Below are 23,684 nucleotides of genomic sequence, written 5' to 3' on the forward strand. Positions count from 1 at the left end.
ATTTAATATTCAAAAAATTGCATAACACTATTTTGCTGCTTTTTTTCAAATTGACGCTACTATTGATCTTTTTTTGAATTTCTTATATGAGTCCGAGGCCTGTAATTTTTCGTTTTCTTGAAATTGGAAGATATTTTTTGATTATTTATTAACTTAATTATTTTTCAAGGATATTTCGGAGATGCTTTGTCTGATCGGAAAGAAGACGGATGTAAATTGTGTCAGTGTTCCGCTCCTGGGAGCGTGGAACTTGAGGATGGAACAGTTGCTCCCTGTGATCAACTCAGTGGACATTGTGTCTGTAAGCCACATGTAACTGGACGAAATTGCGACAAGTGCGAAGATGGATATTATCACATCATGAGTGGAGAGGTAATTTTTTGTTTTCCAATATTATATGTTTGATTTTTTTAAATGGAAAAATCGAATTTTTCTTTTCATTTTTTATATTTTTTATTATTAAAATTGTATTTATTTAACCTGTAGAAAAAGTTCATTCGGTAATATTTTACATCTGTTTCGACTTATCTTTTTTTTCAAATAAACTTCATTTCAGGACCTAAAATTTAAAAGTGTTTAGTCAGAAATAAAAAAAAATGTAGCTAAAAATTTTGTTTTTTCTGAGCTAAATATGCAATTTTCTAAACTATTATTTTAAATATTTTTGAAATGAGCTTCAATGTTTATTTAAAGTATTAATCTTTAGTTTATGAATTAGCAGCATTTTTATTTATTCATCGCATGCTTTCCTCTCGTTTTTTCAGTTATTCCTTTTTTTCACTTATAGAATATTTTTGGTTGCTATTTAATCTTTTTGGTTAAAATTTGTATTATTTGCTTAAATATGAACTTTTTTTGAAAATTCAACAATTCGGTCGATATTTTTTGTTTCTTGGTTGAAAATTTAACTCTTGTTTAAAATTTATCTACTTGTGTTGAAAATTCAATAATTTAGTTACATTTTTATATTTTTTGCCTCGAAAATGTTTCTTGGTTGAAAATTCAACTCTTTGGTCAAAATTTAATATTTTTTTCTTTAAAAATTGTATTATTAACTTGAAAAGTTAATTATTTTGATGAAAATTCATTAATTTTATTTTTTAAATGTTGGCTGACAACACGCTTTGTTGAAAATGTGTTTTTTTAGGAGTTTCTTTTTAAAAATTCAACATATTGTTCAAAATTCATCTCTTTGGCTAGAAGTTTCATTTGATTTTAAAAAGTTATCTTTTTTAGTTAAGCTATTTTCTTATTTTTTTTTTTTAGTTGAAGCTTCATCATTTTAGTTGCAAATTTATTTCTTTGCTTTCAAATTTAATTATTTTGTTGAATATGTGTTCTTTTTTTTAAATTAAACTGTCATTGATCTAAGATTAAAATATTTTTTGATTAAAGCGCCAAATATTATTTTGTTGTTGTTGAAAATTCATCCTTTTTAATTAAAAGTTCTACCAGTTGTTTAAAAATTTGATCTACTTTGTTAAAAAAAATTATTTTTCAAAATTAATGTTCTTACCTGAAAATTTAATTATTTCAGTTTTGGTAGAAAACTAATCTTTTTTGTTGGAAATGTAACTGTGACATTGAAATTAATTTGTTGAGTATTTTTCCATTTTGTGGAAAATCCGTTCTTTTTTTCGTTGAAATTTTTGTTAAAAATTTGTTTTTTGATTTGATAATTCATTTGTTTTGGTAGAAAATTCATATTTTTTGGTTAAAAATGCAACTGTCAAATTAAAACTGATATGTTTTTTGTTGAAAATTTTACCGTTTTGTGGGATTTTTTTTTTTTGAAAATTAATTTCTTTAGCTGATAATATTTTTTAGATGAGAATTCAACTGTTTGGTTGGGAATTTAAGAACTTGGTTAAAACTTGAACTACTTTATTAAAAATTGTTTTTTCTGATCAAAATTAACTTTTTTCACTGATATTTCAACTGTTCCAGTTTTGGTAAAATTTTAATTTTTTTCTTGTTAAAAATGCAACTAATTGATTAAAATTAAATTGTTTTGGTCAAGGAGTTTAACATTTTGTGGAAAATTTATTGTTTTTTTGGCTGAAAAATAATTTTTTTAACTGATAATTTTCTTATTCCAGTTTTAATGGAAAATTGTTCTTTCTTAGTTGAAAACGCGTCTTATAATTTGAAAATTCATCGCTTTTAGTAGAAATTGAATATTTTTTTTTCAAAAATGCAACTGATTAAATTTTTTGTTGTTGAAAATAATCTTGTTTTGTTGAAAATTCAGCCACTTGTTTAAAAGTTGAACTACTCTGTTGAAAATTATTTGTGGTTGTTAAAAATTAAATGTTTTAACTGAAAATTCGACTATTCCAGTTTTGGTAGAAATTGAACCTTTTTTGTTAAAAATTCAACAGTTTGATTAAAAATAATTTGTTTTGTTTGTTTAATTTATCATTTTGTTGAAAATTTGTTCTTTTTTCTTTAAAATTTATTTTTTTTTTAAATTGAAAATGTAACTATTTGGTTAAATATTCATTCATTGAATTTATTTATTATTATATTATTCATATTCAATTTATTTAAAATAATTTATTCCCCAATTTTCTTTTAACCGAATGAATTTTCCTGCTAGTTAAATGTCTAATCGGTTAAAAATATAAATAATTCGATTTAAACTTGTAACTGGTCGAAAGATAAGCACTAGTTTTTATGTTTCTAATTTCCAAAATGTTATTATTTTTATTTCCAGGGATGTACGGCTTGTAATTGTGATCCAGAAGGGTCTTATAATCGTACTTGTGACGTGCAATCGGGACAATGTTATTGTCGACCGGGAGTTACTGGTCTAAGATGCGATTCCTGTTTGCCTTATCAATATGGATTCAGTCGAGAAGGTTGCAAAATTTGCGATTGTGACCATAGCGGTTCTCAAGATCTTCAATGTGACGCCAATGGACAGTGTCCTGTAAGTTTGGACTCGTACACAAATTTCGCATCATATTTTGTAAATAAATTTAATATAAAAAATGTAAATTATAATACATTTTTTGATCATAGGGCAACAAGAGCTAAAAAAAAGGAAAATAGGGTAATTTTTTCACGAAAAAGGGGGGAAAGAGGGCAAGGTATTAACATTTGTTTTTACGTTTGGAATAGACGAAACGATTTGTCTTTTTTATCAATAATTTTTAGAAAAATTGAAAAATAAATTTTATCGTGAATTAAAATTGCTGATTTGGAAAATTGTTTATAATATTAATGGTGCAGAAATTTGTAGTTTTTTAAAATGGATAAACAAACTGAAAAGAGCCACTAAAACTATTTTAAAAAATAATAATTTTCATTAATTTTTGCCACTTTAAGTTTGAGCGCCTAAAAACCTGGAAAAGGGACGACTTGTACTGAAATTTGTCTACAAATAGGCGGATTCTTCTTTACACGTAGAGACTGCCTTTTATTTTATAATATTAAAAACAAACAGTCTAAAAATTCATAATAACAACTTTTTAATTATTAAAGTTCTACAACATTTTCTAACGAAATCTCTTTAAAATTATTTGAAATATTTTTAAATAGCTTAACATCCTTAATAATAATAACTTAAATATTTTCATAAATTTGTTTAATTCCATCACATTTCGTGAAAATATTGAAATTTCGTAGATATTCCTTAAAATAAAATTTTATTTATTCCCTAAAGTTCGCTAGAAATTTATTTAAATCTTAATAATCCATTAAAATAAGTGTAAATTATTTGAAAATCCTTGGATATAAATTAATTTAAAATGATTTATTAGGAAGATTTCTAAATTCTCTTGAAATTCTTTGAAATTTTCTAAAATTACTTAAAATATTTCAGATCAATAAAAAATTTTCAATGTCCTTTATATCCCTTGAGATTGTTGATATCTGTAGAAATCTCTTCAAATAAAATTTAGTTTATCCCCTGAGGTTCTCTAGAAATTCGTTAAAATCCCTTAAAATGAATAAAATCCCTTGAAATTTTTGGAAATCGTAGACATACATTAAAATAAGTATAAATACACTTGAAATATCTTTGAATTTTTTTAAATTTAAACACTAAAATATCTAATATCTTTTAAAACGAAATTTTTTGAAATTTTTCGGAATCTTTTAAAATAACTTAGAATCTTTAAAAGCGTTTGATATTTGTCTATGTCCTTCATATTTCTTGAGATTATCGAAATTCGTAGAAATCCCTTGAAAGAAAGTTTAACTTGTTCTATCTAAAAATTCTTTCGTATTTTTCTTTTTTGAAAATTAATTTTTTTAAACTAAAACATTCAATTATCTTGAACATTCAATCAATAGTTAATGATTCATCATTTTAGTTGTAAATTCATCTTTTAGTTTAAAATTCAACTATTCCCGTTGAAGATTCATAATTTAGTTAAAAGTTTATCACTTTGTTTGAAAAAGTAACCATTTTTTTAATTAATTTTTTTTTTATTGAAAAATCGTTTTCTTTTTTAACTGAAAATGTATCTATTACAATTGAAGATTTATTATTTTAGTTTAAAATTAATTTATTTAGTTGAGCCTTAATTTTTTTACCTAAAAATTGAACTTCAATTTTTGATCGAACATGTATCCTTTTTAGTTGAAAATTCATCTTTTTAGTTTAAAGCTAAATTATTCCAGTTGAAGAATAATCATTTTAGAATAAAATTCATCAGTTTGGTTCAAAATTAATTTTTTAAACGAAAAATTGATCTTTTTTGGTCCTAAATTCAACTTTTCCAGTTAAAAATTCATCATTTTAGAATAAAATTAATCAGTTTGGTTGAAAATTTATCTTTTTTAGTTTAAAGTTTATCTATAAATAATTTCAACTAAAACTACTTTACTGAAATTTAAACTCTTTTGGTAAAAATTAATCTTTTTGGTTCAAAATTTATCTATTTCGGTTAAAGAAGGTTGATCTACTTTGTTAAATTTAATTTTATTCATTAAAGATTCTACTATTTTGTTGAAAATTAGATTTTTTAGGTTGAATATCAATTTTTTTTAAATGAAAATTTTACTATTTTATTTTTGGTTGAAAATTGATCGTTTTTAGCTTAAAATTCTACTATCAGATTTTTCATTGCGAATTAATCTTTCTTTGCTTGAAAATTCAACTACTTGGTTGAAAGTTGAACTACTTTGTTCAACATTGATTTGATTGGTTGAAGATTGAACTGCTTAATTGAAAATTCGTTTCTTTCTTGTTGAAAATTTATATTTTTTACTTGAAAATTTGGTTAAAAAATATAATGTTACCTAAATATGCACTGAATTGACTTTGAGAGACGAATTGAAGAAATAAAAGAGTGCTAATATATTTAAGAATATTTCGTAATATAATTTATCAAAGCTTTCTAAATTAAAAATAATAATAAAATCCCTAGAACATTAAAAAAAAATTATTTATAATAAACTCGCGAAACTATATACATATTCCGAATAAAATCTTTTAAAAACTGCGAAATATTTGAATGGGGAATTTTTCTCAAGAACAAGAGAAAAAGTGAGAATTTGAAAAAAGGGAGAAATGCAGGAGAAAAAAACCGTATTTTATTCAAATAAATCAAACCATTTTTAATTTATATTTTCAGTGTCTTCCAAATGTGGAAGGTAGAAGATGCGACCGTTGCAAAGAGAACAAATTTCATCAATATGGTTGTGTCGACTGTCCTGCTTGTTACAATCTCGTTCAGGATGCAGTTAATTCCCACCGAAGACGTCTTTCCCAGCTCGAGGACACGCTCAAAAAAATAAACAGCAGTCCAACCGTCATTAAAGACTCAGATTTTGAAAAGGAACTTAAGAATGTGCAAGCCAGGGTTAACGAGCTTTTGGAACTTACAAAACAAGGATCTGGATGTTAGTATTTATTTTATATTTTAGGATATCTTCGGAAAACAACTTTTTGAAATTTAGTTTCTAAGGGACCGTACTTAAATTAGGTACCAATTAAAGAGGACCATTTGCAAAAACTTTCTCCTGAAAATGATCTTTTTAGTTATAAATTTTATTATTTGGTTGATCATTTAACAATTTTCTTTGAAAAAACAATAGTTTTTAGTTGCAAATTTAACTGTTTTGTTAAAAAATCGTCTTTTCGGTTTAAAAATCTAACTCATATCGTGGAATATTAACCTTTTGTTTAAAGTTCATATTTTGTTGCTTATAAGTCAATTGAAATATTTTTTGGATGAAAATGATTTTTTCTGAAAATTTGTCTTTTTGATTAAAAGTTCATATTTTTCAGTAGAAATATTGCATCTTTCTTGGATAAAAATGCAACTGTTTTGTTGAAAAATTCAACTATTTCCTTGAAAATTTACTATAAAAACCTTAAAAATGTACTTTTGTTTTAAATTTAATATTTTGGTGTTAAAAAGGGAACTGACATTTTTTCTGGGTTAAAATTCAACTATTTAAGACAAATTTTTTTCTAATTTGGAATTTATCTGTTTTAAGAGAAATGGCATCTTTCTTGGATAAACATGCAACTGTTTGGTTGAATATTAAAATATTTTGTTAAAAAGTTAACTGAAATCTTTACTGGATTAAAGTTCAATTCTATTAGAAAATCATCTTATTTAAATACAAATTTCATCTTTCTTCGATAAAAATGCAACTATTTGTTAAAGAATTAAAAAATGTTGTAAAAATTTATCCTTTTTGGTAGAAAAAATTCATCTTTTTGGATCAAAAATTAAATTTGTTTGTAGAGACATATTTTTCGTTGAAAATTTCATATTTCAATCTTGAAAAGTTAACCGGAATTTTTCGAATTTCGTTCTAAACAGGAATCCCACCTTTTTAGATAAAAATGCCACTATTTGATAGAGAATTCAACAATTTTGTTAAAAAGTTATCTTTTTTGGTTAAAAACTCGTATTTTTGGATGAAAAATTTATTTAGATTTAAAAGAATTTTCATTTTTCTTGGACAAAAATCCATCTGTTGTGTATAAAATTTAATAATCTTATTAAAAAGTCATACTTTTTGGTTAAAAAGTCGATGATGGAAACTGAATTGGAATCTTCTTTGCATGAAAATTTAACTATTTGTTTAAGGCTTTTTGAAAATTCATCGGTTTTGGAAGAAATCTCATCTTTCTTGGATAAAAATGCAACTCTTTGGTTACAAATTCAACAATTTTGTTGAAAAGTCATACTTTTTGATTGAAAACACTGTTGTTCTTTTTTTGTTGAAAATTTAACTATTTTGTAGAAAAATGTACTTTTTGTTTAAATTTTATATTTTGGTGTTGAAAAATGAACTGAAATCTTTTCTGGATTAACGTTCAATTTTACAAAAAAAAGTTTTCTATAAGAAAATCATCTTTTTTTACTACAAATTTCGTTTTTTTCTCGATTGAAATGCAACTATTTGTTAGAAAAAAAAGGTGTAAAAATTCTTCCTTTTTGGTATAAAAAGTTGTCTTTTTGGATTAAAAATTCAATTTATTTGTAGACATATTTTTTTTTAGAAATTTCATATTTCAATCTTGAAAAGTTGACCGGAATTTTTCGATTTTTTTTCTAAATAAGAATCTGTTTTAAGAGAAATTCCACCTTTTTTGGATAAAAATGCCACTATTTGATAGAAAATTCAACAATTTTGTTAAAATGTCATTCTTTTGTCAAAAACTCGTCTTTTTGTATTCAAAATTCAATTTTTTTCGTTCAAACTTATTTCTTGATTAAAAGTTCAACTATTTTCTTGAAAATGTATCTTTTTCATTTTTGCTTGAAAGATTTGATTGAATCACTTTGTTAAAAATCATTTGTTTTGTTGCAGATTTATATTTTTAGTTGAAAATTAATCTCTTTGGTAGAAAGTTGAACTATTTTGTTAAAAATTAATATTTTTAAATTGAAAATTGAACTACTTGGGTATAACAGAAAATGCATTGATAGCATTAATTTTTTTTATTCAAGTTTTATTTCTTTGGTTGAAAATTTAACTTTTTAGTGGTAAAACCATTTTTGGTTGAAAATTAATTTTTAACTGAAAATCTTACTTTTCCATTTTTTTAAGATTGCTATTTTTTAATTAAAAAGTCTCATTTTTTTGTAAAAAAGTAGTTCTTTGGTTTGGAATTTCATTTTTGTGTGGGAAACATCCATTAGTTTCGTGGTAAATTAATTTTCTGCGGGAAAGTCATATTTTTTGTTTGGAAATAAAATTTTTGTAGAGAAAATTCGTCTTTTGGCTTGAAGGTTTAACAATCTTCTCTTTCTTTCTTGAGTAAAAAATCTGTATTTGTTGAATATTCGTCTTTTTGGTTTTAAAAGTTTGTTGTAGAAATTTCATTTTTTTTTTAATTGAAAAATAAACTGACAGTTTTTTGTTGGGAATTTCTCGTTGTAGATAGAAAATGCTACTATTATGTTAATATTTGATTATTTTGTTGAAAATTCAAGTATTTTGTTAAAAAGCCATCTTTCATAGTAGAAAAGACATTTTTGGTTGAAAATAAATGGATAAATTTGAAAAATTTAAATTTTTATCTGAAATGCTGTTACGTGATTGAAATACTGCCCCTTAATTTATTCATTTTTAGAATGCACCTCATCTTTTACCCTCAATTACTTTTTAGATGAAAACAAGACTTTGGCTGAACAGCTTGATGATTTGAGAGATCAACTCAACGAGATTGACGAAGTATCCGAGAATGTTGATTTGACTGCAGCAAATGCTCAGAAAATCACAATGCAGGGTCAAATGAGTATCGGCGAAGCTGAGCAAGTACTTGACAAGATCTACGCACAGCTGAGCGTAAGTTTTTGCAAAATCAGGGTGGCTAATGACGGGGAAAACCGGGAATTAATTTGGAATTTTTCGGACCGGGAAAAAGCCGGGAATATGTTTCAAAACCGGGTATTTTCAGATTTATTTTTACATTTGTTCAGTGTTATCAACCATTTCCATTAAAAAACGAAGTCCATTTTATACTTAAATTTTAAAACTAATGTTTTTTAAAGAAATTAATGTTCCTTTTATACTGCATATTTCAAAATTTAAAGCTTGAGTTGATGGATCGTTCAAATACCCGGGAATTTAATTCTCATCGAAAAAATGCTAGTTTTCATTATTTTAATAATTTTTGTAAATTTAGACAAGTGATTTCTACTTTGTCTAGAGTCGCAGATTTTTCACATTATTTGTTATTTAATTTTTATTATTTTTCATCATGAGAAAAACCTTGTGCCATTTTTTTTTGCTTTGTTAGATTTTTTCGCTGACTTAAGTTCACGTTGTATTTATTTCTTCCTAATTTATCCCGACTTGGTACAGGGAATTTTTGACATAGAACGGAATTTTTTAACTAGAAATTTAACTATTTCTGATGAAAAATGGACTATTTTTGTACAAAATAATTTTTTGTTTGTTAAAAATGATATTTTTATACAAAAAATTTAACTATTCTATTTTTTGTTGAAAAAGTGTTGTTTTTTTATCTAAATGCAACTATATCGTTGATAAATTATATTTTTATATAGAAATTAAACTATTTGTTTGAAAATTTTTGTACTTCGTAGAAAATTGGCCTTTTTTGTAAAAAATTAATTTTTATGGTTTTAAATTATTCTTTTTCGTATAAAATTCAACTATTCCAGTCGAATTTCAGTTAAAAACTCGCCAGTTTTTTTGAAAATGAATTCCCTCAAATGAAAATTTACCTGTCCATTTTGCTTGTAAATTGATCTTTTCTAGTTCAAAAGTAAACAATATACATGGAAATTTCTCTTTTTGAATCGAAAATTCAGTTATTTCGTTGAAAATCCACAAATTTGGTTAAAAATCTATTTTTTTGTAGAAAATTATCTTTCTCTTCGCAAGTTAATCTTTTTGTTTAAAAATTCTTCTTTTCGGTTAAAAATGCGGGTATTGCAGTTAAATATTTGTTATTTTAGTTGAAAATTCATCTATTAGGTTAAAAATAAAATTACTTTGTTACAAGTTCTACTCTTTTGTTAAAAATTATATTTTTGTTTTGAAGATATATCGTTTTAATTGCAAATTCATCTCTGGTTGAAAATACATTTTTTTAACAAAAAATTTAACTATTCCAGTAGAAAATTAAACTGCTTTCTTAAAAAGTCGTTTTTCGTTGTTAAGAATTAGATTTGTTAACAGAAAATTTAACCATTTTATTTTTGGTTGAAAATATATCTTTTTTGAATGCAAATGCAAATATTTGGTTAAAAATTGATATCTCTTCTGTGAAAAAATATTTTTTTTTGGTTGATGATTCATCATTTTAAGTAGAAAGTTCATCTTTATGGTCAGGAATTCAATTATTCTAGTAAAAGGTTTATCAGTTTAGTTTCAAATTAACTTTCTGGTTTGAAAATCAACTATTCCAATTAAAGATTTTACCAATATACTTGAAAACTCATCACTGTTTGAAAATGTAATGTTCATACAGTTTTTTAGTACAAATTAATTTTTTGTAAATTGATATTTTTTAGTGCACAAAAGTATAATTTTACCAAATAGAGAACAGACTAAAGTATGATTTACTATAAAAAATATATATTTTCGATACCGAGTCAAAAAAATTCGAATATCTCCTAAACTGCGATAGACTGAATTTTTCAGAGTTTTCACTGTCCTCTTTTTTAAAAATTTCTCTTTTTTCGCCTGTTTTCAATAAAATTCCCCTTTTAATAATGTTTTCGTTTAAATGAGAAATTGTTAAAGCCCTATAAGAAAAACCAAATATTTTCAGTTGACAGTTAACTATTTTCAAATGAAAATCTACTATTATATTTTTGGTTCAGAATTCATCTCATTGGTTTAAATTCCAACTGTTTTGTAGAAAATTAATTTATTTGGTTAAAAAGTCATCTCTTTGGGTTAAAAATGTATCTTTTATGGTTGAAAGTTTATTCAGAATACACTTTTTTTGTCCAAAACTCAACTGTTTCGTTGAAAATGTAATTGTTTCGTTGAAAATTGAAACTCTATTATCGTATTTTTGGTTTACAATTAATCTCTTTCGGTGAAAAATTCTACTACTTGGTATTTTTTATTTGAAAAATCTAATTGTATATTTTTGGTTAAAAATTCACCCATTTGGTTCAGAATTCTGTTATTTGGTGAAAAATTGCACTATTTTGTTGAAAATTAAACTATTTCTTTAAAGACATCATTTTGGTCGAAAATTCAACTATTTGAATACAAATTCAAATTTTTCGTTGAAACCATGTCTTTTTTTAAAGCTAAATTATTTTGTACTGTTGGGATGAAAATTAATTTTTTAACGTTTAGAGTACAATTTTTAGAGTATAAATATATTTTTTTAAATTAAAAAGTACTATTATTTTTTTGGTGTAAAAAATTTTACTATTTAGTTGAAAATCGAATTAGTTTGTCGAAAATTCGACTATTTTGTTAAAAAAATCATCTTTTTGGCTGAAAAGTGAACAGTTATATTAAAAATTCGTCGTCCGAATAGAAAATTTATGATTTTGGACTAAAAAATCATCTGCTATTAGAAAATGTATCTATTTTGCTTGAATATTTCACTATCTTCTTAAAGATTCATCTTTTTCGTTTAAAAACACAAATTTTTTTTAGTTGTAGTGTAATATTTTTTGTTTGAAAATTTGAACATTTGGTTAAAGGTTTATTTTCGATGAATGAAAATTCAACTATTTGGTTACAAATTCAATTATAATTGATTTATTTAATTATTACAATTATTTTGTTGGAAATTAAACAATTTTCATAAGAATTCATTCTTTTTCGTTGAAAGTTAATTTTTTCTTGTGAAAAATCTACTATTGTTATTTGGTTCAGAGTTATTAATCTCTGTTGGTAAAAAATTCTACTATTTCTTTGAAAATTTAATTATTTTATTGAAGATTCAACCAGTATCTTAAAAAGTCATCTTTTTTGTTGAAAGTTCACTCTTTTTATCAGAGAAGTCTATCTGCTATTATATTTTTTGTTTAGAATTTTTGTTGAAAGTACTACTATTTTGTTAGAAAATTATATTCTTGGTTCGAAAATCCACCAGTTTTGTTCAATGTTCGTCTTTTTGGATATAAAATTCATTATTTTAAATTAAAAATGCATCTTTTGATAGAAAACTAATCTTTTTTGGTTGAAAATTCATTATTCCCTTTTGAAAATGCAATTGTCATCGAAAATATTCGTCTTTTCGGTTTGGAAATGCAATTATTTTTGGTTGCAGTTTATTTTTTTTTGTTTGGAAATTCAAACATTTGGTTAATAGTTTATCTTCTTAAGTTAAAAATTTTACTATTTGGTTGAAAATTTTTTATTTAAAATTCAACTATTTTATTGAAAATATTTCGCTTTAAATTTTAGGAATATGTTACCTAAATTAATGCAATTTAAAATAGTTTATACCTGATTGTTCTATTTTTTTCAAAAATTACCCTATATCCCCTATTTTGATAGAATTTTAGTCTGTAAAGTCTGTTCATAAAGTTTAATTCTTTTCAAATTTTATACAATAAAATAATTCGTATTGAATAATTATTTTTACGAATGCTTAATGCGTTGAAAAAAAATGAAGTATTTTTTAAATTAAATATTGGTCAAAATATTTAAATTTTACTTTATTTTTAAATTCAGGATTTAGAGGACTACTTGAATATAGATGGACAAGCAGCCTTGAAGGATGCTCGAAAACGGGCGGAACAAGTTGGCCAGCAGAACCAGGAGATGACGGATATAGCGAAAGAAGCTAGAACCTTGGCAGATTTGTGAGTGGAAATAATTCACTCTAGTTCTAAAGTATAATTTAAAGAAATTTATCATTATTATTTATAATTTTCAATTCTTTCTTCTTAATTCAGCCATGCAAATGAAGCGAAAAAGATCCACGATATGGCAGAACTAGCACGTAACAACTCGTTCGAGGCCTACAATTTGGCGAAGAAGGCAATCACAATGAACTCTAACATTAGGTAAATTGCTATTATTCAAATTAAAAATATAATTTATGCTAATTTTCAATAACAGAGATCTCAGTGCAAAATGAAGCTTAAAAGGAAAAATATTCAACATTTATTTTCACATGTGAAAAGTAAGATATTTTTTAATGACTTCTGGCGTTAGAGAATTTCTTCGAAATAATAATTAAAAATATTATCTCTTTTAAAAAATACTATCGTGAATAAATAAATCGTGATACTTATGATTACATATTTTTTCCCAAGAATTGTTATGTCGTCCGAAAACGTAATTTAGGATGTAAATTTTTATTTAAATCTGAAATATTTTAGTCTTGAAAACTTGGAATATTCCATTTTTTAATTATTTAACTCTTTCTAAAATCATTTAGAATATGTTACGATATAGTATTCTTTTGTATTTATATATAATTTATTTAGATTCGAAATCCTTTAGAAGCTTCAAAATTTAATTTCAATATCTTGAAAAATGTACATTTTGTTTCAACTATTTGGAAATCTTTTTAAATTTTTCATGATTTTTGAATTTTTTCTAAAATTTTTTAATCTTGCAAAATTAAACAATTTTGATGTAAAATAATTTAAAATGCTTTGAAATATTTTTTAATTGTCTCTTAAAACTAATTTTTCAAAATAAAAAATCATTTGAGTTTTTCCCATGAATCTTAAGAAATTGGTTTATTCTCTTGAAACCTTTCATAATTTTTAAAATGATTCCAAGTTTTGTTTTAAAATCTTCAAAAATCCACCTTTTGTTTAAATTTTTTAAAAATCTTTTCAAATTTTAAATTGTTTATTAAAAAGACGAATTTTTAACGAAATAGTTAAATCCTCAATAAAAAAAGAATTATTTTTCAACTAGTTGAAATTTTTAACGAAAGAAAATACAATTTTTACCAAAATAAACGAGGTTTCGACAAAATACATGAATTTTGTAAAAAAAATGAATTTTGAACGAAATTGTTACATTTTCAAACCAAGAGATGAATTTTCAGTTTTTAATTGAATTGATAGTAATAGTCGATATTTCAACTAAAAATATTTTAGTTCTAAAACAAAAAGAATTAAATCTATAAAAAAGATGATTTTTCTACAAAATAGTTGAAATTTCAACCAAGCAGTTAATTTTTAAATCCAAAATATGAATTTTGAACAAAAAATAATTTTTGATCAAGTAATTGAAGTGTCTGTACAAAAAAATTTCAATTAAGAAAATCAATTTTCTACAAAAAATGAGGATGTTTTAACAAAATATATTAATTTTATATACTTATTTATTTAAAAAATTATTTAAAAAAAAAACGAATTTTTAACAAAAATATGAATTCTTGACAAGTTACAATAGAATTCAACCAGAAAAGAATAACTTTCAACAAAATAGTTGAATCGTCAAGAAAAAGAAAAGATTATTTTTCAACTATTTGCATTTTTAGCCAAAAAAGATTAAATGTTTACCAATATAGGCGAATTTTTGACCAGATAGGTTAAGCTTTAAACTCAATAATATTATTTTCTCATAAAAAAAAGTTACTTTACAAACAAAAATAGTTTATTTTTCAACCAAATAGATGAATTTGCGACAAAAAGAGAATAATTTTGAAGAACATAGTTATATTTTCAACCTAAGAGACGAATTTTCATTACAAAAATAAATTAATATTAATAGCCAATATTTCAGCAACAAAATATTTTCATTTTATACCAAAAATAGTCAAGTTCACTTAAAAACACGAATTTTCAAGAAAATTGTTCAATTTTTAACCAAACAGTTGAATTTTCCATTAAAAAATATGATGTTTCAACAAACAATGCAATAATTAAAATTTTCAGCTATAAAAATCAATTTCCAATTATTCACAGATATAAGGTCTCGAATTGTTCCTAAAATTTTGAAAAATCTTTCAAATAAAAAAAAAGCCTTAAAAACTTCCAGATATTTTCTAAATTTTTAGAAATTTTCTTTAAAACCAAACACTGGATTTTTCACATAAAAAAATTAAATTTTAACAAAATATTCGAATTTGAAAACCAAAAAATATTAAACTTCAACCAGAAAGAGTTGAATTTTTAACACGGAAAGTTAAATAAAAAAATATATTATTTCTCAACGAAAAATTACATTTGCATTTGCTATTTCAACAACAACAAAATAATTTTCAACAAAATAGTAAGATTTTTAAACAAAGAGTTTAATTATCAACTAAAAATGTTACAACTTAACAATCTTAAACAAATAAGACCAATTTTTTAACAAATAAATTAATTTACAACCAGCAGATGCATTTTTGATTAAAATGATTTAATTAATTTAGCAAAATCGTCGATTAAATTTACAAATTGTCAAAATTTTGTTTAAAAATTAATTAAAAAATAATTTAAAAAAAATTAATTTATTATAATTTTCCCCAGGAATCTTAAGAAGTTGTTTGTTTTCTTGAAACCTTCCGAAATTCTACTAAAAATCTTTGAAATTTGGCTTCAAAATCTTCAAAAACTCCAATTTTGTATACAATTTTTTGAAATATTTTTTAATCTTCATTTAAAAAAACGTCTTAACCTTCTAAATAACTTTTAAAATTATTCGAATTTTTCCTACATTTTTTTTTAAAACACATCAATTTCTGAAACTTCAAAATGTATTTTAAAATTATTGATATTTTCCCTCAAATTGAAGTATTATTCTGCCTGATTAAAAAAGGGCCTTAAAATCTACCGATTTCTTTATGGACAATTTTAGAAATCTTCTGAAATGTTTGGAAACACTAATGTTTCAAAAATATAATCATTTAAAATTCTCCCAGAAATCTTAAGGACATTTTTTTACTCTCTTGAAACCTTTCTCAACTTACATTTGATTAAACTTTAAACTGTCTCTCTCAGATCGAATGTTACCAAAAAAAGAGAAGCTCTTCGAGAATGGGGAAAAAAGGGTGAATAAATTAATATTAATAGTCAATATTTCAGCAACAAAATATTTTTATGTTTTTATCAAAAATAGCCGAGTTCACACAAAAACACGATTTTTCAACAAAATATTTCAATTTTTAACCAAACATTTGAATTTTCCATTGGAAAATTTGAAGTTTCAACAAACAATGGACTAATTAAATTTTCAGCTAAAAAAAATAATTTCCAATTTTTTACAATATAAGGTGGAATTCAAACCGAAAAAAAAATAAATTTTAATAAAATAGTTGAATCCTCAACGGAAACAAATTAATTTTCAACAAGTAATTGCATTTTTAAACTGTCTCGAATTGTTCCTAAAATTTTGAAAAATCTTTCAAATAAAAAAATACCTTCAAAACTTCCAGATTTTTCTAAATTTTTAGAAATTTTATTTAAAAATTAGTTTTTCAAAATAAAAAATAATTTATTATTTTCCCACGAACCTTAAGAAGTATTTTATTTTGCTGAATTTTCGATAAAAAAGATGAGTTTTTAACAAAATACTGGAATTTTCAACAAAATAGTTAAATTTTTAACGAAAATAATATAAAGTTTTAACATATTGGTTTTTATTTTAAACAAATAAGGCCAATTTTTAACAAAATAAAACAATTTACAACCAAACAGATGAATTTTTAAGTAAAATGATTAAATGAAATTTGTAAAATCGTGGATTAAATTTACAAAATGTGGAAACTTTCTTTAAAAATTAATTAAAAATAATAAACAATCTATTATAATTTCTCCAGGAATCTTAAGAAGTTTTTATGTTTTCTTAAAACCTTCCGAAATTCTAAAAAGGCTTTAAAATGGTTTCGAAATCTTCAAAAACTCCAATTTTGTATACAATTATTTGAAATATTTTCAAGTTTTTAATGATTTTTTAATTTTTATTTGAAGAACTTTTAAACCTTCTAAATAACTTTTAAAATTATTCGAATTTTTCCTACATTTAAAAAAAAATACATAAATTTCTAAATTTCCCGAATGTCTTTAAAATTATTGATATTTTCCCTAAAATTGAATTATTATTTTGCCTGATTATAAAAAGGGTCTTAAAATCTACCGGATTATTTTTCTAAATTTTCAGAAATTTTCTTTAAAAATTATTTTTTAAAAATAAAAAATAATATATTATTTTCCCATTAATCTTAAGAAGTATTTTTTTCCTGAATTTTCGATAAAAAAATTAGTTTTTAAGAAAATACTGGAATTTTCAGTAAAATAGTTGAATTATTAACCAAACACTGGATTTTTCACATACCAAAATTAATTTTTAACCAAATAGTCGAATTTGAAAACAAAAAATGTTAAACTTCAACCAGAAAGAGTTGCATTTTTAACACGCAAACTTGAAATAAAAATATATTATTTCTCAACGAGAAATTAAATATGTAGTTGATATTTCAAAAACAGCAAAATCATTTTCAACAAAATAGTTAAATTTTTAACGAAAATGATATAAATTTTTAACAAATTGGGTCTTATTTTAAACAAATAAGACAAATTTTTAACAAAATAAATTCATTTAAAACCAAACAGACAAATTTTTAATTAAAATGATTACATTAACTTTGCAAAATCGTCGATTAAATTTTTTAAATGTCGAAATTTTCTTGAAAAATTAATTTAAAGAAATAAAAAATCGACTATAATTTCCCCATGAATCTTAAGAAGTTTTTTGATTTCTTGAAACCTTCCGAAATTCTAAAAAAGTTTTGAAATTTTGTTTCATAATCTTCAAAAAGTCTAATTTTCTATACAATTTTTTGAAATATTTTCAATTTTTTAATTATTTTTGAATCTTTATTTAAAAAAACTTCTAAACCTTGTAAATAAGTTTCAAAATTATTCGAATTTTTCCTACATTTTTTTTAAAACACATAAATTTCTAACCCTTCAAAATGTATTTTAAAATTATTGATATTTTCCCTAAAATTGAAGGATTATAAAAAGGGCCTTAAAATCTAGCAGATTATTTTTGGACAATTTTAAAAATCTTCTGAAATGTTTGGAAACAGCAATGTTCCAAAATAGAATCATTTAAAATTCTCCCAGAAATCGCTGGGAAATTTTTGTGCTCTCTTGAAACCTTTCGGTTGTAATTGCAATGCGACTTATCAATTTTCAGCGACGAAATAAGAAATTTGGACCACCAACTCCGAGTATTGGGAGATCGCTTCGGCGAAGTGAAAAATATGACTGCCCTCGCACTCACTAAATCGATTAAAGTCTCCGATGAAGCCCTTGGTCTATTCATACAAGACATCACTCTACCAGAAGTGGACATCGCCGATTTGCAAAATCAAGTCGAAAACATCAACAGTGAAGTAAAAACTTTTGATTTAACTTCTTCACAAACAAAACCATGCGCCTAAGAGTGAAAAGAAATTAAGATACTGAGAATTAGGATTCATTTTATTTTGCAGGGTTTAAAATTGAAGGAAACAGCGCAGCTACTTTTGGATAATAATACATATCTGCTCACTGATGCCGAAGAAAAATTGAGAGAAGGTGAACGGTTACTGGAAAAAGCTCAGGATCAACAAACCTTGACTGCGGAATTATTGGCTGACGTCGACGCAGCTGACGAAAAAGCAAAGGATGCTGTTTCACGTGGAGAACAAACTCTCCGAGAAGCCCAGGAAACTTTACAGAAATTGAGTGGTAAGATAATCATCTGATCTTACCTATTATTTATTTATTTTTTTTTTTCGTGAATTTAGTCACTATTGTTTCTTATGAATTACCAAATTAGTTGAAATTCCAACCAAGTAGTTACAAAATTTCAACCAATATCAAGATCAAGGTGGCCGCTGGACCGAGAATTTTTTGAGACCGGGAAAAGTTGAATTTTCATCTTCTTTAATTGTTATAGCATTCAATTTATAATGCGTATTTCAAAAATTGTTTACTTAACACAGGGTGGCCGCTGAAGCGGGAAACCGGGAATTTTATGAGACCGGAAAAAAATCGGAAAATGACAGTGAATTTATTTTTTGACTGGGAATTTTACCAAATATTTATTTTAAAATTTTTTTCCAACTTTGATTTCAACCGTTTTTTAAATAATTTGTTAAATTGTGGTTTTTATAAATTATTATATCATTCAGTTTAGAATTGTTAATTTCAAAAATATTTCACTTTAAAAATTTTCCATTTTAATTTTTAAGCATATATTTTAATTTAAAGAATTTTAAAATGCATTTTTAAAGGCTTAAAAAATAAAAAATAAGAAGGTTTTAAAATCGAAGATTTTTTTTTATAAAAAAGAAGGTGACCGCCGGACCGGGAAACCGGGAATTTTATGAATTTTCAGAAGAAAAACCTGCCCAAGTTCGATTTTAACAGTGTTTTAAATAATTAAAGTGCAGTAAATATAAATAAATATTTTTTGAAATGAATCTGTAACTATTTCAATTCGAAAGGCTTGATAATAATTGAAATTAATATATCATCTATTCCGATTTTATTTTTAAATACAATTTTTTATGATTTATCAATATAATATTTTTAATTCAGAGTTTCAGGTATTCCTTTATATTATTTTTTATATTAAATTTAATAAATTTATTAATATATTATTTCTATTAATTTTTTCAGCCATTAAAAAATTTAAACGTGCGTCTTACTTTTTTTAACTTAAAAATAACTCTATAATAATATAGTCGTAATTAAAGATTTTTATTGAATTTAAAACATTTTTTGAATCTAAATTATTTAATTTTTAACCCATTTAATTGGAAATTTCTTAATATAGAAAAAGAATAAGTATTTAATATTTAGCAATATTTCACTGAAATTGTTAAATTTTGATGTATAATTAACAATTGAACCCTAAACATTTGTAGACAAAATTTGAGTAATTTTAAGAGATACTTAGAAGTTTTGAAAAGATTCAAAATTAATTAAAACATTGAAATGATCTCCAGTAATTTAAATAAAGTGTTTTAACATTTTTTCAGAACTTCTAAATATATTTTAAAATTAATTGAATTTTTCCTACAATTTCTTGAAAAATCCTGCATATTAAAAAAAATCCTTAAAATCTTCCTGGTACTTCTTTCATAATTTTTAAAATCTCTTAAAATCTTCTGAAAAACTTTCTATTACAATAATTTTTCAAAGTAAAAAATCATTTTCAATTTTCCTAAGAATCTTAATAATTTTTTTTATTCGTTTGAAGTCTTTCGCAATTCTTAAAAAAATTCGAAATTTTTTGTTTGAAATTTGTAAAAATCTACATTTTATTTTTAATTCGGCTGTAAGTATTTTAAATTGTTTAAAGTTCTAAATTTAATTCGAATCTTTTAAAAACTTATAAATATATCTTAAAATTACTCTCATACTTTTTACAAATAATAAGTGTTCTATTTTTATTTATAAATTCAAATTTTAAAGATTTTTGTTTAATTTGCAGGATTTTCTAAAAGTTATAAAAAATTCAATTAATTTTAAAATAATTGTATTTAAAAGTTCTGAAAAAAAAAATTATTTTGAATTTGGAAATATTTAAAGCCATTTCTAGATTTCTCAAGATTTTGAAATAAAATTGTAAAGCTTTTGAAGGATGCCTAAACTATTTAAAATTGAAATAATTTAACTCCTAATTAAAAAAATGTTCAGTTTAAAAAAATTATTTTTTTCAATTTTCAATGTGTCTAGCTTAAAATTACTTAAAATAATATAATATCGAAATTTTTAAAAGTTTATTGCTTGATTCTTTAATTTAGAGTATTGAAAATGTTAACGTGGATTGATATTTTTGGAACCTAATATGAATCTTTAAACTCTATAATTTATAAAAGTTCTAAATTTTGCAATTTGCTTGAATTTCATTTAAAATTTTAAAATTGAAAAGTGTTAGTACCTTTCAATTTGTACATGTACATTTTTGAGCATTTGAATACACAATTTTTTAATTGAAAAACTTTTAAACTTCAATTTTAAAAGTTTGGAATTCAAGGGTTTAATGCTTTAATTTGTCGTTTATTGTTTATTACTTTAAAAGGGAAAATGTTTAGAATATAGTCTGGGTTTTTAAATTTCATTGACCGTGAAAATTTTTTCAAACCGGAAAAAAACCGGAAATTTTTTTCTTTGATTAAAACAGCCACCAGGTTAACAAAATTTTCCATTTAAAATTTTTATTTTCAAATGTTTAGGAAGACTTAAACGATTGAAAATTAAAAGCAATTGTAATTGGAAATTTTTACTTGATGAACTGTACATTAAAATTAATTATTTAAAAAATTGAGCTGTTCTTCAAGTATCAAAAAGTGAATAATAATTGATTTGTTAAGACGATTTTAAATCTGTTCAAAATGTAAGAATTTCCAGGAGTCAACGTTAAAAATTAAACTAGTTCAATTAAAAAGCCTAAAACGTAAATAAATGTAAATAATTCAAAACTTAATTGTTTGGAATAGAAAGCCTTGAATCGTTAAAATTTCAAGGAGATTAAAAATTTTAAACGTTAAGGATGTCATTGTTTTATATAAAAAATTAACAATTTGTAAGTGAAAATTTTAAATTTTAATTTATTAATAATAATCATTGAACACTTATTATTTGTAGAACATTTAGAAAAAATTTAAAAGAATAAATACATTTTCTTAAGATTTCCAAAAAAATGGAAAATGATTTGTATTTAGCAAAATTATTTGAAATGTTAATAATTTTGAAATTATATATTAGAAGTGGTATTTAGAAGTTTTGAAAAATTTTGATAACAATTTTAAATTTGAAAAATTTCAAACATTTAGATTTTTCAAGAATTTTCAATAAAATTTTAAAACTTTTTAAGGATATCTAAATTATTTAAAACGAAAATAATTCAACATCTTATGGAAAAATTGTCAGGTTAAAAAAATTTAATCGTTTAAGTTTTAATGTATCTAGCTTCAAATTGTTTAAAATACTATAATTTTTTTAAGTCTTAAATTTATTGATTGAATAAAAACGTAGTTTAGATGATATTTCAACCGAGAAAAGATTTAATTTTTTAATAAAAAACAGTTGAATTGAACCAGAAAAGAAAAAGTTTCAACAAAATAGTTAAATCCTCAAATTTATTTTCAACGAATAGTTGTATTTTTTACCAAAAAAAGATGAGGTTTTTACCAAAAAAAGATGAGGTTTCTACCAAAAGAAATGAATTTTCAACCACGAAAGATTTATCAGTCGTGAGAGAAAATTTTTTATCCGAAATGTTGAATTTCAAGCCAAAAAAATTAAATTATTACAAAACAGTTGATTTTTTAACAAAATATTTGAGTTTCAAGAAGATTAATTTTAATTTAAAAAAATAATAACTTTCAATAAAAAAACGAATTTCCTACCAAAAATTGTAACGTTCTAACAAATGGTTTAAGTTTTTACCAAAGTTTTGAATTTCAAGTCATAAAGATGAATTTTCTACAAAATATTAAATTTAATCCAAAACTTCAAATTTTCAGCCAAAAAGGTAATTTTATAGCAAACAGTTAAATATTCAACAAAGTGGTTAAATTTCCAACCAAATAATTAAATTTTCAGTTAAGAAAATAAATCCTTAATTTAAAAAAAGTATTTTCATTGTAATAGTTGATATTTACGCCAAAAAATTTTGAATTAAAAAATTTTTTAAAACAGTTAATTTGAAATAAAAAGAGGCCGAATTTTTAACAAAATATCAGAAATGTAAAAAAACAGATATATTTTTAACTGACACATGCATTTTTTTTTACCAAAAACCATGAAATTTCTACTAAAAGAGTTAAATGTTTAAGCCAAAAAGATAATATGACTACAAAGCAGTTGCATTTTTAATAAAATAATAGAATTTTTAACCAAAAATATTAATATTCGACAAAAAAAGCTGAATTTTCAACATAATACATAGCCTTTTAACAAAAAGAGTTGAATTTTCAACCGAAAAGATTATTTTTAATAAAAAAATATAATTTTCAATAAAAATACGAATTTTTTACGGAAAAGTTGAAACTTCTAACAAAGAGTTCAACTTTTTACCAATTTAAAAAATTTTCTAGTCATGAAGATGAATTTTCTACAAATCATGAAAAAATGTAAGCATAAATACAAATTTTCAACAAAAAAGTTAATTATCTAGTAAACTGTGAAATATTCAACCAAGTAGCTTAATTTTTAACTAAATAATTAAATTTTCGTTTAAAAAACTCAATTTTTAAACAAAACAACGTAAAGAATTTTCATCAAAACAGTTTAATGTTTTTAATTATTTCTTGAAAAAAAAAGATCCTACTCCATCTTCACTCCATTGGGAAACGAACCACAAAACTTCTGATTTTCGGTCAGGTGCTTTTCCAATGAAGCTATTAGAGAGATCAGAATAAGAACTGTTAATTCAAGAAAATAACGCTAATTTTTAGCTAGGTGTTAAAATAAATTAATTTAAAAATCGTTTAATTTTTGTTCAAAGAGATTAATTTTTACCTATAAGATATGAATCTTACATGAAAAAATGAACTTTCAAGAAAGTAATTCAACCAAAAATGTAATAGCTAACATTTTTAACAAAAATATTTTGAATTTAAATAAAAAAAAACAGTTGAATTGAACCAAAAAAGCCGAATTTTTAATACAAATATTTAAATTCTCAAGAAAAACAGATATATTTTAAATCAAACACTTGCATTTTATATCAAAAACAGTTAAAATGGACCAAAAAAGACGAATTTGTATTCTCAGCTAAATAAGATTAAATTTCGACCAAAAGAGTTGAATTTAAACCCAAGAAAGAGTTTTTCGCCATAAAAGAAAACATTTTTGTATGCA

The 23,684-nt window shown here is 23.3% G+C and overlaps 1 protein-coding gene across 12 annotated transcripts in view; it reads left to right on the forward strand.

Annotated features, from left to right (window-relative positions):
- Positions 1–23,684, forward strand: part of LOC117176885 (laminin subunit gamma-1) — a 110,119-nt gene that overhangs the window by 77,238 nt on the left and 9,197 nt on the right. For all 12 annotated transcript variants that reach the window (XM_033367250.1, XM_033367249.1, XM_033367246.1 and 9 more), the window contains 8 exons: positions 170–372; positions 2,717–2,932; positions 5,586–5,853; positions 8,585–8,763; positions 12,598–12,728; positions 12,822–12,932; positions 18,019–18,217; positions 18,317–18,554. In XM_033367250.1, coding sequence (XP_033223141.1) covers positions 170–372; positions 2,717–2,932; positions 5,586–5,853; positions 8,585–8,763; positions 12,598–12,728; positions 12,822–12,932; positions 18,019–18,217; positions 18,317–18,554 — 1,545 coding nt within the window. The remainder of the gene's footprint in view (positions 1–169; positions 373–2,716; positions 2,933–5,585; positions 5,854–8,584; positions 8,764–12,597; positions 12,729–12,821; positions 12,933–18,018; positions 18,218–18,316; positions 18,555–23,684) is intronic.

Source organism: Belonocnema kinseyi, chromosome 7, assembly GCF_010883055.1.
Source record: "Belonocnema kinseyi isolate 2016_QV_RU_SX_M_011 chromosome 7, B_treatae_v1, whole genome shotgun sequence".
Classification (NCBI taxonomy): domain Eukaryota; kingdom Metazoa; phylum Arthropoda; class Insecta; order Hymenoptera; family Cynipidae; genus Belonocnema; species Belonocnema kinseyi.